This window comes from Enoplosus armatus, chromosome 11 (assembly GCF_043641665.1).
Source record: "Enoplosus armatus isolate fEnoArm2 chromosome 11, fEnoArm2.hap1, whole genome shotgun sequence".
Lineage (NCBI taxonomy): Eukaryota > Metazoa > Chordata > Actinopteri > Centrarchiformes > Enoplosidae > Enoplosus > Enoplosus armatus.
This window is the reverse complement of record NC_092190.1, coordinates 19524167-19540835: the sequence shown is the minus strand read 5'-3', so window position 1 is coordinate 19540835 and position 16669 is coordinate 19524167. Positions and strand designations below refer to the sequence as shown.

The following is a 16669-nucleotide window of genomic DNA, read 5'->3' as shown; positions in this document are numbered from 1 at the left end:
ATTATTATTATTCACAAACTGTTCAGTTGTGTGATTGATGAAGTTGAAGTCAGTTAGGTGATACTGTTTTGCCTATTGGTCTATTGGTTTGAAGATGCAAACATGGATATCTACAGTAGAAGTCAAAGGTAACTGGATGTGCCATTTTTGCCACTCATCAAAGAGGGCTCATCATTTGGTGGGGTGTCTTAGACACTTAAACTTTGATTGTTCACAACCTGACGTCATATGAAAGTCATTTCTGTCACCGTGCAGTCAGTTAGCATCACATGATTTACAGAGTCTGACACAGTTTGAAAGAAAAGTGAAGAAGAGGGGGCATCTGTTTTACCTTATTTCAAACCAAACCAAGAGCTAAGTGCTGCTGTGTAGGTATATGTCGTTAAAAGTCCCAGACACAGTAAGGGCCATGCCTGCCTTGCTCTCCTAACATTCACATTCACACAAGACTACTTGGTGAAAGCTGCGATTAAGCCCATCAACTGTTGAATGCCCTGAGACTTTATTTTTAGAATGGAAAGTTTGCTTAATTACATGAAGAAGCAATTAAAGACATACAGGATTTTATTTTGGAGTAATGGTACATCCATTTTGGAAGTTGTATTCTTTGGTTTTCCAATCACTTTCATGCCAAACATTTTTCCTATTGTTAATGGTCAATTTGTGTTCTAATTTTCTGCTCAATTAATTTCAATTATTCACTTTTAATACTAGAAGTAGTAGTAATAGTGTAACAGCAGACCAACAAACCCACACTGCTTTGTCTTTTCAAAATCTGGAAAGCAATTAACATAGTTTTTTTTTGTACTTAACTGCTGAAATCCAGAACATTTTGTTAATGCCTGAATTTCAAGCTGTACTACCAAACTCATTAGTCTCCCTTGCAATCACAAATGAGAGTGGGGCGCATACCACCCCCAGATCTGTGATTTCAGGTCAATGAACAGATGTAGAAATTAGATATTTTCCTATCTAGCACCACATTCAGACATTGCAATGGTCTTGTAGGCATTGACTCTCACCATCTCTTCCTGTCTGTAGAGATTATTCCCCTCCCATACACTTAACATTTGCATAAAGACATCATTATGGATTCATGCTATCTAATAACCTGTCAGTCTGTTAAGGAGGATTACATTTTATATAAGTAAAGTTTAAAGAACCATGTAAAATTAAATATTTCTGACACACCATTAAGCAGACCAGTCAGGCATACTGTCCTCCCACCATTGTTATGATGGACATGCTCAAGAGTGGATGTGCTGCAAAAGCCAAATCAATGGTTTTCTGAAGTGTCTGCCATTTCCCTGGAGAGCAGACAAACACTGGATTTATGCCTGAATATATATGAAAGATGTTAAATAAAGCCACTAGTCAAATATTGTAAAAATGTCACTTGAAGCACGAGACAGGACGTGTTTACTCTTCAATATTTTGAACAAAAGCTGCAATCATCCTCTAACCACCATCTTTCCCAACCAGCCTAAACCTAACCACACATAAGACACATGTCTCTAGAATCAAAGTCTGTGCTTTGTACGCCCACCATCCGCCCCAACCATCCCCCTGTGGCTCCTGTGCAGCACAAAAATGCAACACTTAATCAACTGGAAAAAAAAAATGTACATAATGGCACATAATCCAGGCAGCAACAGCATTTCCTCCAATACGTATGAAGTAAAACCACATAAACTTAACTGGGTTGCACAATGAGATGAGGCCAGAGGAGGAGGAGAAGAGAAAAGAGAGTCAGGAGGGATGTTTTAATTACAGAGATGAAAGGCAAGCTATTGTTTCTTTACAGTCATCTATGATGTGTGTAGTCACTGGCAGCAGGGAGGCACATCTCTTTTCAGCAGCAATTCAGTAGCCTTGCTTTCCCATCATGGAAATACATTCGTTGACCTGGCAGTCTAAATGACCCTACAAGTCAGTGTTGTTGACAAGCTGTCTCCGTTTATAAAAGATGATGAGGTGGCCACGCCAGCATTATTTATAACTGATTGCATGATGCCTAAAGTATGTGTGTATCTAGTGAACTCCAACACATATTTCAGACAACGTTTGATGTGACGCCACATTCTGGAAAATGTTTACCTGCAATTTACTAACTGTCAGGAAGAATCATCTGGAAACGCACATGTCAAGGCCAAGCATGTTTTACGGACAGTAAGCTAAGGGTCAAATTCGTTCACGCCACACGTTACAGGAAAAAAGCTTTATTTATTTTATTTATTTATTTATCTATTGCAGGTAAATCACAGAGATCTTTTCATTTGACCATGTGTGTTTCATGAGCCGAGAGCACGTCTAGTTTTAGAGGCAGACATTCCTGAGGCAACTCTTTTTCATATCCTCAGAAAAACGAAATCACACCTGCATGCGTGGTGTCTGCACCATCAGGACGGAGCCTTTTATCAGGAACACATCTGAAAGGGTTAACATCGGACAGTCAGAATCAGAAAATGATTCCCATCTATATCAGATAGCCCTCTGAATTCCTCCCCACATTACAATTTGTTCAAAGATTCAAGTAGGTCTGGCGTTGGAGAAACAGGTGCTGCAGACGCTGTCCAAGGTGCTGATAATGCTGGAAGACTCTCCTGCCCTCAATTACAATAATAGTGACACAACAACAACCATTTTTGCATGTTACACTCTATTTTGAACAACCCTGGATCATTCACAGGTCAATGACTAATAACCCTGCAAGGTCTGGAGGTTCACTCTCCAGAATTGTACACTTGTATGTAAAGAATGTAAGAATAAAGTACTTAGGTTGAACTCTCTTTAGGGGCTGGCACCAGATATCATCTCACATTTAATTAGAAACCATATCAGCTACCATCAGATGCTGGGCAGACCTGATAAAGTGAACTGGTCTGTGGGGGCGTGTGACAGTGTGAGACAAATTTGCAGTTAATGGTGATTGATACAGCTCCTGAAAAGTCATGCTCATGATGAACGCAGACAGACTTTCTGCCGTGCCGGTGTTGCACCGCTTCTGAGACGAGCCACACGAAGGTCAGCAGTTAAAAAAGAGACAAATGTTGTCCAGACATCCACAGGTTAGATGTTACAGAGCAGTGGACAAACTATACACTGTGCAGGCAGCTGGTTTTTGCTATCAGAAAACTACAAAATAAATGCCTCATACTGTTATGTTGCTGGGAGATGACCACTTCTTTCTACTTGTTCCTTTTGTAGAGAGCAAACACCTCAGCTGCACCGTAACAGTGAGAGTAAAGATACATAAAAGATGGAGAAGGACACGTCTGTATACTTAGAGGTTAAAAATATTGTGTTCACATGTGAATCCCAGATTCTTCCAAAATTATATTAGACTAATGTGTTTATGTGTTTTAACAGTCTAAAGGAGGGAATTGTTATAATGCAAAAAAATACAACTTAAGCAGCAAAAACAACAAGTGCATAATGTGTCCTCACCTGTGCGTCAACCAAAGTCCAGCTCAAGAAAAAGTTTAAGACTAATATCCACACGAACGAGTTCATAGTCCGTCGGTGTGTCTTCAGCTGCAGCATTGTCACAATAACACTACTCGTTCATTTGAATTGAAGCAACCTTCAGCTCGAGATAAACATCCACCGTGCTGCCGGCGCATCGTTGACTGAGAGCTTCACATTATCAGGAAGTTTCGTCGCAAGTTGTGGTCCAGAGCTGAGCTGCCCGGCGCAGCGGGAGGGATGCGGCAGCGGTGGACTTCATCGGATCACACACTCCAGGTGGTTTTCCCATTCAGACCCCCACCCCTCTGGCACGCTCAGAAAGGTTCCCAGAGATGAGCGCCGCGCCATCGAGTCCGGGACTCACGCGGAAACAGGGCTCGAAACAGGGCGGAAAAGTGAGCTTCACGTTGAAGTGTCGTAATGAAAACTCTGTATGATACGAGAGATGGGAAAATACCCCCCCCCCCGCGCATTCATTCATGGCGAGCGCGGTTGGCAAAGGGGACGGGACACCCACAGATTGCGTCACTTTTTGGCAGGGGTGTTTCTGACGCACAGACAGGGTTTCTAAGAGGTCCAACCATTCATATCACTGTAAAACCTCCAAGGTGCAGCTAAATCCACTCACCTGCGGCAGTACTATCCAGCATAGGCCATGTTTATCATTAACTCATATGACTTGGGCGACATGCATTGTGACAATAAGACTAATATTAAAGATGAATAATTAAATGTGAAAGTGGCTTATCATTGCATTTTATCCATCCCCTCTCAAGTTTCAGCCACTTATTACTAGCAGCAGCCGAGCTGGGCAGCCTGTGTGTTTCACAGCACAGCCTAAGGTGTAATACAGCCTGAAAGGTGACAAAGGTATTTATTAAACTACGCAGAACAACTCAAAATAGCGAAATATGGTAATGTAAGGCATCAGTGGTGTAAAGCGTGTGGGTGGTAAAAGTACAGGAATATAACACGAAAACAAACGAGTGTAAAGTGAAAGCTGGATGCTCAGCAACAGGAAAAGGACACTCCAAGGATAGCAGCCTTTTTATCCTTAGGCCACTTCCTCTCCAGGTGCAGCCCAACTCTTCACAGTGGCACTCCTGGAAGAGTGAGAGACCTGGAGAACTAGAGAGAGAGAGAGAGAGAGAGAGAGAAACGCCACGCTTTCAGTGGAGTCTGTTATGATTGGCTGTTTTTCTTCTTCTCTGTTTTGCATTCTTTTTGGCCATCTAGTGGCCATTTTTCCACTGACACAACTTTTCTTCAGATGTATTTCTGTGCGAAAGACACATTAAAAGATATAAGCAGCAGCACTGGTTCATAAATATTTTGGGATTTTTAAAACTTGAAAATTATTGTTATCTTAAAAATGATTCTTTTCAAACCCCTTTGGGTCAAAACAAAATCTAGAAATATTGATGGCTTTCTAATAAAAATCAAATAGAAAAACCCATGGGCTGATGTTTGTTTACACCATACAAGTTAATTTGATATTTGCAATTTAATTAGAAAACTTGGTCCCTCTCACCTGACGAATCACTCTTCTTTAAGCTGCGTTTTTGGTCTCCAACTCCTGATATTATATTTTGAATATAAAATATTGATTTTAGCTTCTTTAAAAACAAATAAATACACATAAAGACTAAATAACGCTAGAATGCGATTAATAACATGGACTTAACTGATTATGCTCATCCACCACGACTGGACATTGGTTGAATAACAAAGTAGAGCCATTCAAACAAAAGAGAAATATGTGGAAATGATTTATATTTGGTATTACTTGCTAACTATAACTACATCCACATACATTGAAAAATACTTAATAAGGGCATGAGAGTGGGTGACACCTCACTTAATGGCACACAATGATGTCATGCTCTGCCAACAGTAATTCTGGGTGGAAAACCAGCCCGATGTCTTCAGAATCAGAATCAGAATCAGAAATACTTGATTGAAATTATACAATTTCTTTCAAAGGCCTGTAACTGCTTATAAAGCACCTTGAGCACCTTTCTGATTCTGATTCTGATTTCTGATTGAGCATAAATCTCTAATTCTGTTGCCTGGCCTGTAGCACAATGCAAGCGTGGGCTGAGCCTGTCTGCCTGGTGACTCATTAATGAGCTAATACATAGCGCATACATCATGGATATCACACTGTGTACAGCATCCTGTTCAGATGGTAGCTGTTGATGGCATGCAGCTGTCAAATTGACATTTGTGGGCCAGCATTAACCCAGCGTGTAATGGGTGTAAAATAAACCACTTTACAATGTTATGTCAGCTGTGCAACAATAGAGAGGCGAGACAGAAAGAGAAAGCAAACGGTGCATTTAAAAACTTTCTGAATGCATTTTTGCAGAAATGGAAAGGGAGCCTGGTGGCATGCACACTCTGTCATGAAAAACTGTTTGAATAGGCTGTGATTATTGCATGATTTCTCCTCCCAAGTGCTTATTTTCCATCTGCTCCTCTAGTTGAAAAGATCATCCACTCATATTTTCTCTTCAGCATCCCACAAAAGCCTCCTCACAGTGCTTAAGTGATTTTTTAAACAAGGATACACATTACTCAATAGGTGAGTGAGTTATAAACAGGGAAAAACGTAAACATATTGATTATCAGTGTTCAATGCACATAAAGCTCATATAGTCATCCCCTCCTCGTTGCTGCTGCATTGAAGTTACCGGTTCCACTGTGAGCTTTTCTTGACTTGTTGCTGACATGTTTTGTTGTGCTCTCCCACTGATTCTTTCTCTCGCTGTGTTTCCTTTTCCAGCTCCTGTAGAGGCCATTGTAATTTTACTGTTTGCTCAGCAGAGCAGAACAGGAAAGGTGCATGACAGGCATTTTAGCTTATCTAAATTTCAGATCAGAAGAATTCATTTGCTTATTTGATAGCCAAAAAAACCCACTTATCCTTACCATTTATATGTTTTATTTGTTTTTTTTTTATTAAAATATACAACGAGTATAGATTTTCTTCTTTGGTTAGTCACAAAAATTGTATCCATTCATATTTAAAGAGCTCAGTTTGATAGCTAATTAGCAGTAGCTCATCTATAGTTAAAAATTAACAAAATCAACATTTTGTGGTTAAAACTCCGACGTCGGGGCTCCCCATTGGTTTACACTGAGATCATATATCATAATGTCTTTAAAGTGTCACTGAAATTTTATTGGCAGTAATATAATTGCATGTGACCGTATTGTCTGTGTTTCACAAGCTGCTTTAGCTAAACTTACTTCTCAACTGGGGACAGCTGAGCCAAGAGGCAACTTCTTTTTGGAAAGTCATATTTGAAACTATTTAAACAGCATCTGTCTAGTGATGAAATATACTGTAAGTACATACCTAGCTCAGAGGCATTACTTAAAATAAAGATGAAAATCAAAAAGGGTGCATGTAGACATGTTTTTTCGTGCAGTAAATTAAATGTCAAAGCTGAACATTATTCACTCACTGCCTTATATTTAAACATAAAAACTGAGGAGAAGGAGCAGAGGGTGTTGGCAAAGCTCTCCAGCAAACTCATGTTTCGCCTCTCATAAATTGGTACTCCAAGCTGACAGGCATCCAGAGCAAGTGTGGCTGCTCTGCTGCTTCACGTCTGAGTGCCTGAGATGAGAGAGGAGCTGATTGAGACACAAAAACTGATTGAGTGCAATAAGTCCTGGCAGCTTGCTTCCCCGCATGGCGTCTGTATTGTGAAGGTGTAAATTAGTCACTTGTCAACCTGCCAGGTTGAAGAACACTCGTTCTCACAGTTTTATCAGTTTAACATTTTCAATTTAGAATCAGAATCAGAATCAGAAATACTTTATTGATCCCTGGGGGGAAAATTAGACAATAGCATATATAATATATATTATATATACTACAATGGAAATTTACCATTACTGCCTAACTCTTTGACAACCATGCTGTGACAAGCCGGTAATCGCATCGTATTTAAGAATGTAGGAGAAAAAGCGGAGAAAAACACATTAACATGCCATGACCAGCTCATCTAATACCTTTAGAGGAAAAAACTCTTTACAACAGATGTACTCACCACTATACAAAAGGTACATGTACAGAACACACTGCTTTCAGATTCCTTTGTGGATTTCCTCTCATCCCTAGGTACTGTGTCGACTGAAAAAATGCGACACTCTAATGTGATCTGACGCATTTCTCTAAAACAAGGTTCAGGCAGCCGTCGTAGCTGTTTCGTCTTGCAGAATGTACTAGTGTGCAGCACAATCTAAACCTATCTACGTTATTTTGCCAAAATCTTCACTCTGAAAACAAGTTCAGTAACTTGATCTCAAAGTGCAACAGTCTGCAAAGTCACAAACACAGTGTCACGTGTTTGCACACATATTACAAAAATACACATATAGTATACTTAGTAAACCAGTTATTCTTACGAATTAAACCATGATTTTATAGCATCACATCTGTGTTTGTAACAGTAAACATATTGAGCCTGAGCTAGTCTTTTCAAGGCCATGAAAACAGGCAGCTGCATTATAAAGTCAATTCTGAAAGGGATAATCTGGGAAGCAAAGCAAGCTGAAGTGGTTTATTGAGCAACTGGGCAAGGAGAAAGAGACAAAAACGAAAAATGAAAGGTTAAGTGGCTTTTCCAAGACTTCACAAGGAAACAACAACTGTATGACTGTAGTTTTTGATAAAGTAATACTTAAGCATAATCTTTTGTTTTGTATGACTGAAAACTGCACCAATGGAGCTTAAATACCACTATAGATTGTGCTATTATATACTTGCATCCAGGTCCAGTTATACTTGCAGCCAGGTTGGCTCGACCAGTCCAGCCTCCTACAAAGTACGCTAACTCTGACACATTAGAGTCTGCATTAGAAATTCACATTCAGTGCCAACGCAGGCAGTATTGGTGAAGTCATAGGGCAGAGTGATGACTCTGATACTGACTGAGACTCTGAAAGGTATAATCACTCAGGAGATAATGACACTGAAGTTGTTTCATAACTGACAATGAGAATATGAAAATGTGTGCCATGTTTATAGGAATAATTTTCTGATGCCGTCTCCTTTTTTCAGAAATTGCATATCATCTTATCAGTTCAAACTTTTTCCATTTGCAGACCGCGACTGAGTCTGGGACTAGTTGCACTTTACCTGCCAATCATCCCCCTTGTATTTCAACAAATCATACCTAAGTTGCAATGGTGGGAAGGGAGGTCGTCACTTACTGATTATTACAAAGGAAGAATGTTGGTATGCATGAGAGAGGGGAGTCATAATAAAAATATTTATATTCAAAATGCAAATGACGAAATGAAAGACCACATACTGGACCTTTCACAAAATCATGCACTTGCAATGTAATTTGCAAACTTTGTTGGGTGCTATATGCTTTTCACCAAGGCGCAGTGATTATCGTCTTGTATAGAATGAAATGGAACACACATTGCATTGGAAATGTTTTATTTTTCTTTGTAATATCTGGTCTGTCAGTCTTACTCTTACTGCCGAAGCCATTTTATTACAACAGAATACTTCGAATTCATTACATTTCAGAGGAGGTGATAGTACTTTTAACCACATTTATTTGACTGCAATAATTTCAAGGTACCTTACGATTCAGATTTTACATGCAAAACATATGGCCAGTTTATAAAATATGATGCATCAGTATAGAATGAACTAACCAACTGCTACCACTACTTTACATCCAACGAATGTAAAGAAGCAAAAATTTGCCTCCTCTGGCAATTTGTCTCCTCTCTACTCCACGTAATATGAAAAACACTTGACTGTTTTTAATGGAGTCATATTCGTACGAGTCGGGCTCTTTGAACATCTCAATAAATACAATGACACTGTCAAAATTATGGAAATGAATGCAGGAAAGTGCACCTCAATGTTTCCATGACTACAAAAGGCGTCCAGTCTGATGTATGCTGAACACTACCATGTTAATGTGTTAAACAGCATTCAGCTCCAGTATATATTTTACTTCCCAGCACTCAACATGAGTCAGTTTTATTGATATCTGTCTATATCAGCTCTATTTCAACCCATGCATTGTAGTAGTGCATAGTAACAGTAACAAGAAGACATAGCATAACATAGCCAAAAGTCTTGTTCATGCACTGTGGAAACTTTCTTCTGTAGAAATCAGTATTTAATCAGCATTGTACAAAAGCAAAAGGAGGGTCGTCCCTGCGTGCCTGTTGCCTCCGAGCTCTATGACACCTCTCCGTATGGAGGTGAAGAGATAAGAGAGCAGCTCTAAGTGTATATACCCTGCAGTTATAGTATACGGGACACACTCGTGGGCAGAAGAGATGTTGAAAGCAGGCATTTATGTTTCACTCTGAATGTAGCTGTCACCCAATTAGCCCTAAGCATGTTTACAGTACATCTAGAGTTTGGAGAAAACAAGCACAATAAGGCAGATGTTGTGAGTGTGTTGTGACACTGTTGTCCCAAAATGACGGCAACAGCTGAACAACAAGTGAAAAAATAGCAGATAGCGGTGAGACAGCCCTGGTGGCTGCTCAGAAGACAAAAATGAAACCAATAAATCCTTGCAAGGATTAGCAAAACACAGCTCCACTCACACCACACATCTGATAATCTGACACTGTCTGCAAAAAGCGCTAGAATAGCTTTTAAAATGTGTGTTTAAAATTATTACAAACTAACTGGCTGGCTTCTGGAGCTTTAGGCAAAATATAATCCAGCTGCTTTGCCTTCAGGTGTCTGCTTTGTGTTTGATGGGCGGGGGGGGGGTCAATAGGGGCCAACAGGTAATTTATGTCCCAGAGCCCATGGCAAATTAATGTGTGTGTGTCTGCCTGACTGCCTGTGTGCTATTCAATAATTGATAACCTGGCTTGTCAGGTTGTCAGGCATATATTTAGCTCCGGCAATACGCATAGATGATAAACATCTCATCTTCTAAATGTGTTCCTGCACCAGAATATCTTTAGATAAATGAACACATTAGTGGCAACAATTCAAGTTTGGTGAGTGAGTGTGAGACTTGAGTGTTTTATCACAGATCTCACTGACACAACTGAAATGAAAGGTGGCAGATGGAGAGGGGATGATATGCAGCAAAGGGTCTCTTTAAAGGCTGACATGATATGGGAGGGATCTTTTTATTCCAATTCTTCCGTCTCCTATCTCTTTTACCTAAGTGACGCTGTTCTTTAGCACTGACGCTTTGGAAGCTGCATTTATCAATTACTACTTTCTGTACCTTGCCTTCAGATATTAAGCTGTGCAGTTAGGAGGAGGCTATGTTTTTGAGTTTTCTAATTAATGCAGCTCTCATACTCATATTGCATGTGCAATATGTATTGGTATGTACATCTGGTTTTCATCAGAAGGGTCAGAAATTAACTGGGTTGCCTTGGAAACATTTGTGGGTTTGCATGTTTACAATAACACCTGGCACTTACACAGATGCTTCAGTCTGTCCAGTCTGCAGCAGTGTCAATTTAGGACATCCTCGGAGCTCGCCATCAGTTCTCAGACATCAGATGAAAGGTATCATTCCTCAGACCACCAATAGACTTCAGACCACAGGAAAAACATTGTCAAGACGTCTTAAATTAGACATCAGACCTCAGCTACCTCATTACATGTTCTAAATGGACACTGTAATACTGTTTGTTTTATTCTAGGTTAAAGTTTCCAGTAATGCAAAATACATTATTCTAACCAATCTCCCAATACTGGAAAGACCTGCAATTTTTTTCCAAATCTGCAATTTTCTGCAAAACCAGGAAAAATGTAACTAATTTCAGCATAAAAAATAATCCAATTCAGAACAACTTCTCCGAGCCAAAGGGACTGATTGGGGCAACTTACACAGTATTTTTGAAATGACAAAATAAATTGCTGTGAAAGGCGACAAAGACGAAGCAAAAACGTGTAAAGCTTCATCAATTCAAGTGGTTCCATTTCATTAGCCTTCAGGCTTGTTACTTTTCTGCCATGAATCCTTCTTTTTACTTCCTCTTTGTCAAATTAAAAATCTAATTAGAATGAATCACCCTGAAACGATCCAGCTTTGCTCTAATTTCTAGAGAATCCAAACAAGCCACACTAAGCAGGAATGCTTGCAAAAAAAGAAGGAATTCATCACTCTGTCTGCCTACAGGTATGAGGGGAAAGAGAAAACTCTAAGAACACAGTAATACCAACCATCAATTTATAAAGAAAATTATGTAAACTTTAAAAAAACGAATCCAGCATGGTTGCTGTACGTTTCTATGTACTGTGGATTCAGAAACTAAACGTTTCAACATAAACCAATATGTCACGGCAAAGACAGCATTGAAAATGTGCTGCCTCAAGTGCTTCCTCCAACGGCCACATTCACAATTAAACCCATTGATCCCAGTATCCCCACATATTGATCTATTGCGTACACTATCTATGCACAACACCATTGATAAAGTGACAGAGAACGAGGAGTTTCTATTGAGATGCCAACATTCTTTTCGCTGCAGCAGATCCGGCAGTGTCCCTTTGTTCTCCGAGACATGCTTAAATACAGATATTCTATGTTGTGTTGCGTTGAGCGTTGATCTACTTTCCCCCAAACTTCTTGCACCTTTTCTATCTCTTCTCTCTTCCCCATAACATTTGCATTTCACTCTTTCTTAGTGTTTCTTTGATCAAGGATCCCAAGCTTGATTCCAGATGAATTGCTCAGTGAGAAATGGACTAGGAAGAGGTCCAGACTTCCACCTTTCTGCCCTCTCTCTTGCATTGACACTTTTTCTTTCCTCCCCACTCTGTGTTCATAGCTATCTGTGCTGTCCTGCTTCCCTTTAATCTCAAGGGAAAATGAGAAGAAAACCAATTTTAGACAGTTGTACGTTCACACCTCTATCTGGCTGATGGATCTGCCTGTCTCTCTCTCTCTCATTCTAACCTTTTTCTTTCTGCCTACATCGCCATTAGCACTATTTTCTTCACATGGCTTCACTCCACCTTTTTGTGTTTCTCCCCTTTTGATTCATTCTGTCTTTCCCGCCTATAATTTCTCTCTTTCTCATTCCGTGTGACATTGCCAAAGCAGCTGCGATCATGTTTTGCATTTTGACACACATCAGAGCTTCATCACACACACAAAAGATTTGAATAAATAGTCTGCTGTTGAATCCGAATTAAAACTTCTAAGGCATCCTGTTTCAATCTGCCTCCGTACTGCACATTAAATCAAGTCTGTCCAAGTTCTCTCAGGTAGAAGTTTATACTTTATAATACTTTCCTTTATTGTTTTATTTCAAATGGCAATCCAAATGGGGAGCCAACTTCAAAACAACTTCTCTCTCCCTCAGTAACTTTTTGGCATTAATACACCCTTCATCCATGCAATCACACATGTGCACACACTTTAGCATGGAGGCTAATGAATCCACTGTTGAGTGCATGACCCTGAAATTCTACAAAACTGAAACACAGCTCCTTTGCAATTAAAAAGAAAGTCAGATTGTCTGGAGCAATAAATGAGTATACAGTTGAACTGAGAGGAGATTCTGCTGCCCAAATGAATCCAGGCACCTCGTGAGAGATTGTGCAAGAGTGCAATAAACCTGGAAGGTATAAGGTATTAAAGATCAGAACCTGGCAGCTACATTAGCAAAGGGATGCTAAAGGTCTACAGTAATATGATTAATAATAAACCTGATCTGAGTTGCTATGTTACAACAAATGAGAACAGAAGGTGTCTGCATGATGGAAGGAGAAATTGAATAGAAAGCATGAAGGGAGCACAATGTGTGAGATAAATGAAATCTATATGAATACAATGACAACCATGTCATTGAAATGCAGAGATGCTTTTCCAGCTAAGATCCTCGGATTTCACATGACAACAGTGATGTGATGTGTGGTGGTAGCAAGGTAGCCATGCCTGGTCAGTCTATTGGCTTTTTTCCTCCTTCAACAGCCGCCTGTGTGTCCTGTTAAAATGTCAATTTCATTTAAATGAGCTGTTTGTATTAAAAACAAGCTACTGCAGGAGACTTACTGAACATTTTGTTTCCTTTAACATACAAAACGATTGTTTTAAGCAGGTTTTTGAAGTCATCTTTGGTACACCTCTTATGGGTTTAATCTAAAGAGCAAACATTTGTGCAAGTGATGAGAGAGGATACGTTATCAGTAAAGTGCTGACCCACAGTGGTAAGACCTTCGAATAGCACCCAGAGATAGTGCAGAAACGTCCAAATACAGGCAAAATGAGGTACATTTATGTCTATATCCTGGTACATCTTTTGGTGGACAATCTGTTTTTTCCAAAAGGAGTCCGGTTTAACTGGAACACCTGCTTTTCAGGATTGGGTAAAGGAAATGTGTCACTGCGTGTGAAAGAACATCATGTAGGAATTGTACCATATATTGGCATTAGTGGGGAAGGTATGTTGCTTTTATAAATAAGAGTAAGGTAAGGTGGAAGCAGATGAATCCCAAGAACTTTTAGGTGGATTTTATGTTCTTAAAGTTGAAGACACATTATTGAATGTTTACCCCTCTTGGGGCGGAGAGGAAGCAATGGGGAAGGACATAAGATGTACTTGTACATTGTTGTTAGATTGTTGTACTCTGGTTGTTTGTATATTGAAAAATGAAAAGCTTGTCATAAATAAAGGAGTCTTGTTTCTCTGCACTGGCCCTCAGCTGCTTCAGTGATGCTGATCACATTAACGTGTCTGCAACTTCCCTGATCACGTGAAGGTTCAGTCCGTAAAGAACATGAATGTAAATCAATAGCTAAGATGCAGTACCTGTTCTGTGTGCTGGCCTGCCTCACTTCCCTGAGGGCTTGGAATCAATGAGGTAAAATGGAGCTTTCAGCCTTCTCGGTGTTGAACTCAATGGACCTTGACGGCTCTGAAGATTAATGAGGGGAGCTTCTGCTGAGCGAGCAAGTCGACGCTCGAAAACACGTGTAGCCATGTTCACCGTGGCTCTGATCACAGGCCGTTCAGCAGTGAGCTAGTATGGGGGCTCAGCATTTTAATATCACGGATACCCACCTACCTATCCACCGAAGAAATAAAGCAGTCAAACATAAAGTCACAATACTTGTATTTCTTTATTGAAATATAATCGACCCCTGAGGCTAGATAAAAAGGCCACAGTTTGTTTGTGCCTCGTCTAGCTCCTCAGTCTGACACAGCCAGTTAGAACACAACAGACCTGTCCAAAAACACACATCACACAACTGCTGTGACAACTCCAAAAAAGGTTTTCTTTTCTTTTGTAATCCAAACTTAAAAGGTTTACACGGCCCTTTACTGACAACGTTTCAGGACACACACAACTCAAATCAATTGCATAACTTCAACAATACATGCTGTCTATTTGAAAAAGAATGCTACCTCTCCAATTCATGAAAACAAAAGCCTTCAATTTCGCTCACATATAAACCAGGGTCACTTTGTATTTGGTCTGCCTGAAATGTGAAGACAATAGCAAAAAAAAATAATAATCAGCAGGTTTCTTTGTACCAGCCATAATGATTCATTCAAGAAAGGTAACTCTCTGATTTCAAACTGCATTTTGGACCTCAAACCAAGTGAATTAGTCAACAAGCAGACACCTGGCTGGTACATGAGCTCAGTCTACTTAAAGGAATTGGGCGACATTTTTGGAAATAGGCTTTTTCGCCTTCTTGCCGAGAGTTAGATGAGAAGCTCTATACCACTATCATCTCATCTAACTCTCAACAAGACAGTGAATAAGCCGATTTCCCAAAATGTCAAAGTATTCCATTAGGAAATTTCACATTGAACAAAGAAACATATTGAAGATTACAAGTAGGACGACAAACATTCCTTGTTTTGACCCTTGTGCGATTACATTTTTCACTTGTGAGGCCATCCACATGAGCTCCAGTAAAGCAGAGGTCCTTATGCTTCTTCATCTTGGTCCACAACACATTTACAAGTCTCCTCCTGTGGGGGCTCAAAGGCAAAAGGCCTATGACCCATTGAGAGTCCCAAAGAAAAAGAAAAAAAGGGGGGGGGTTAAGCTTTTTGTCCAGGTCTGGGACACACTGAGGTAACATAGACAGTAATAAATTATTCAGTTGTTTAAAAAACACTTTGCAAGAATCATATCAATAATTCATATCAATAATACAAAATGGTATCAAACATACATGATGCAACATTTTCATCAAACACATTCAGTTGTTTTTTGTTTGTTTTTTTTCGTCCTCCTCCGCCCAGAGTCTGTTGCTTCATTGCTCAAAGATCAGTACTTCACTGTTTTCTGTCCTTCTCTGGAAACTCTTTGTGAAGTCCCTTTAACAGTAGATGGAGATTAACGCTGTATTCCTTCTTTTGCCGAGGTTGATTTTCCACTTTCATGCTGAGGTGAATTTGTATGCCATTCAATAAATGAGTTTTTTTTCATACTCAACCTTTTTTTAATTCAAAACTGACTAATATGGAACTTTTTATTTCAATACCTTTCGAATGATTAAATCCCAATTTATGGAATCTCTGTTACAATCATCGCCAAGGCAACAGGCATACACAGGCACACAGGGCTACAACACGAATCGCCTCTTTGCTTGTTTTGTTATTCGATTTAACATTCAAATCGTTTTGACCGTGCCTTTCATTTCACTGACAGATTTGAACAGAAAACAACATGCCAATAGGAAAGTCAGAAATTGTATTAAAAGTGCAAAAATGTGTTCCTTCAAGAGACGGTATTCATCCAGACAAAAAAAGTTGTCCACTGAAACTTTAGTGCGTTAACAGTACGAGCCATTTTATAGGTTATTAAATTGTACATTCCTATCCACCTCACAGCTACAAACATGAAAACACTGAATGTCTTGTTGCTTCGAGTGTGTGGTTTTCCTACAACTAAAGGTTAACATGGCTTTAAGCCCCAGGAGCATCACACTGCCTGCTTCAGACAGGCTTTCTGACTCTGACGTGTTGCCAGGGCTACAGTACGCATCCCCAAACTAAAGGAGTGTTGTCCTTTACTGAGCATGACTTCTGCTTTATAACAGTGTCCTGAATTTAGCGGTGCGGTCTGAAAAGCCCCAAGATTGAAATAAAGTGACATCACATTATTTTGGTTAGTGGCCAGTGCAAATCAGCTTCTCCAGCCAGGTTTCAGATCTGAAACATGAAGCTCTCGCTATCCCTTATCTATTCTATTTCATGAAGAATT

The 16669-nt window shown here is 39.7% G+C and overlaps 1 protein-coding gene across 1 annotated transcript in view; it reads right to left on the bottom strand.

Annotated features, from left to right (window-relative positions):
- pth2ra (parathyroid hormone 2 receptor a) overlaps positions 1-3543 on the bottom strand; it is a 37667-nt gene extending 34124 nt beyond the window's left edge. The window contains exon 1 of the mRNA XM_070914706.1: positions 3448-3543. Within this exon, the coding sequence (XP_070770807.1) occupies positions 3448-3543 (96 nt within the window). The remainder of the gene's footprint in view (positions 1-3447) is intronic.
- Between the last annotated feature and the right edge of the window lie 13126 nt (positions 3544-16669).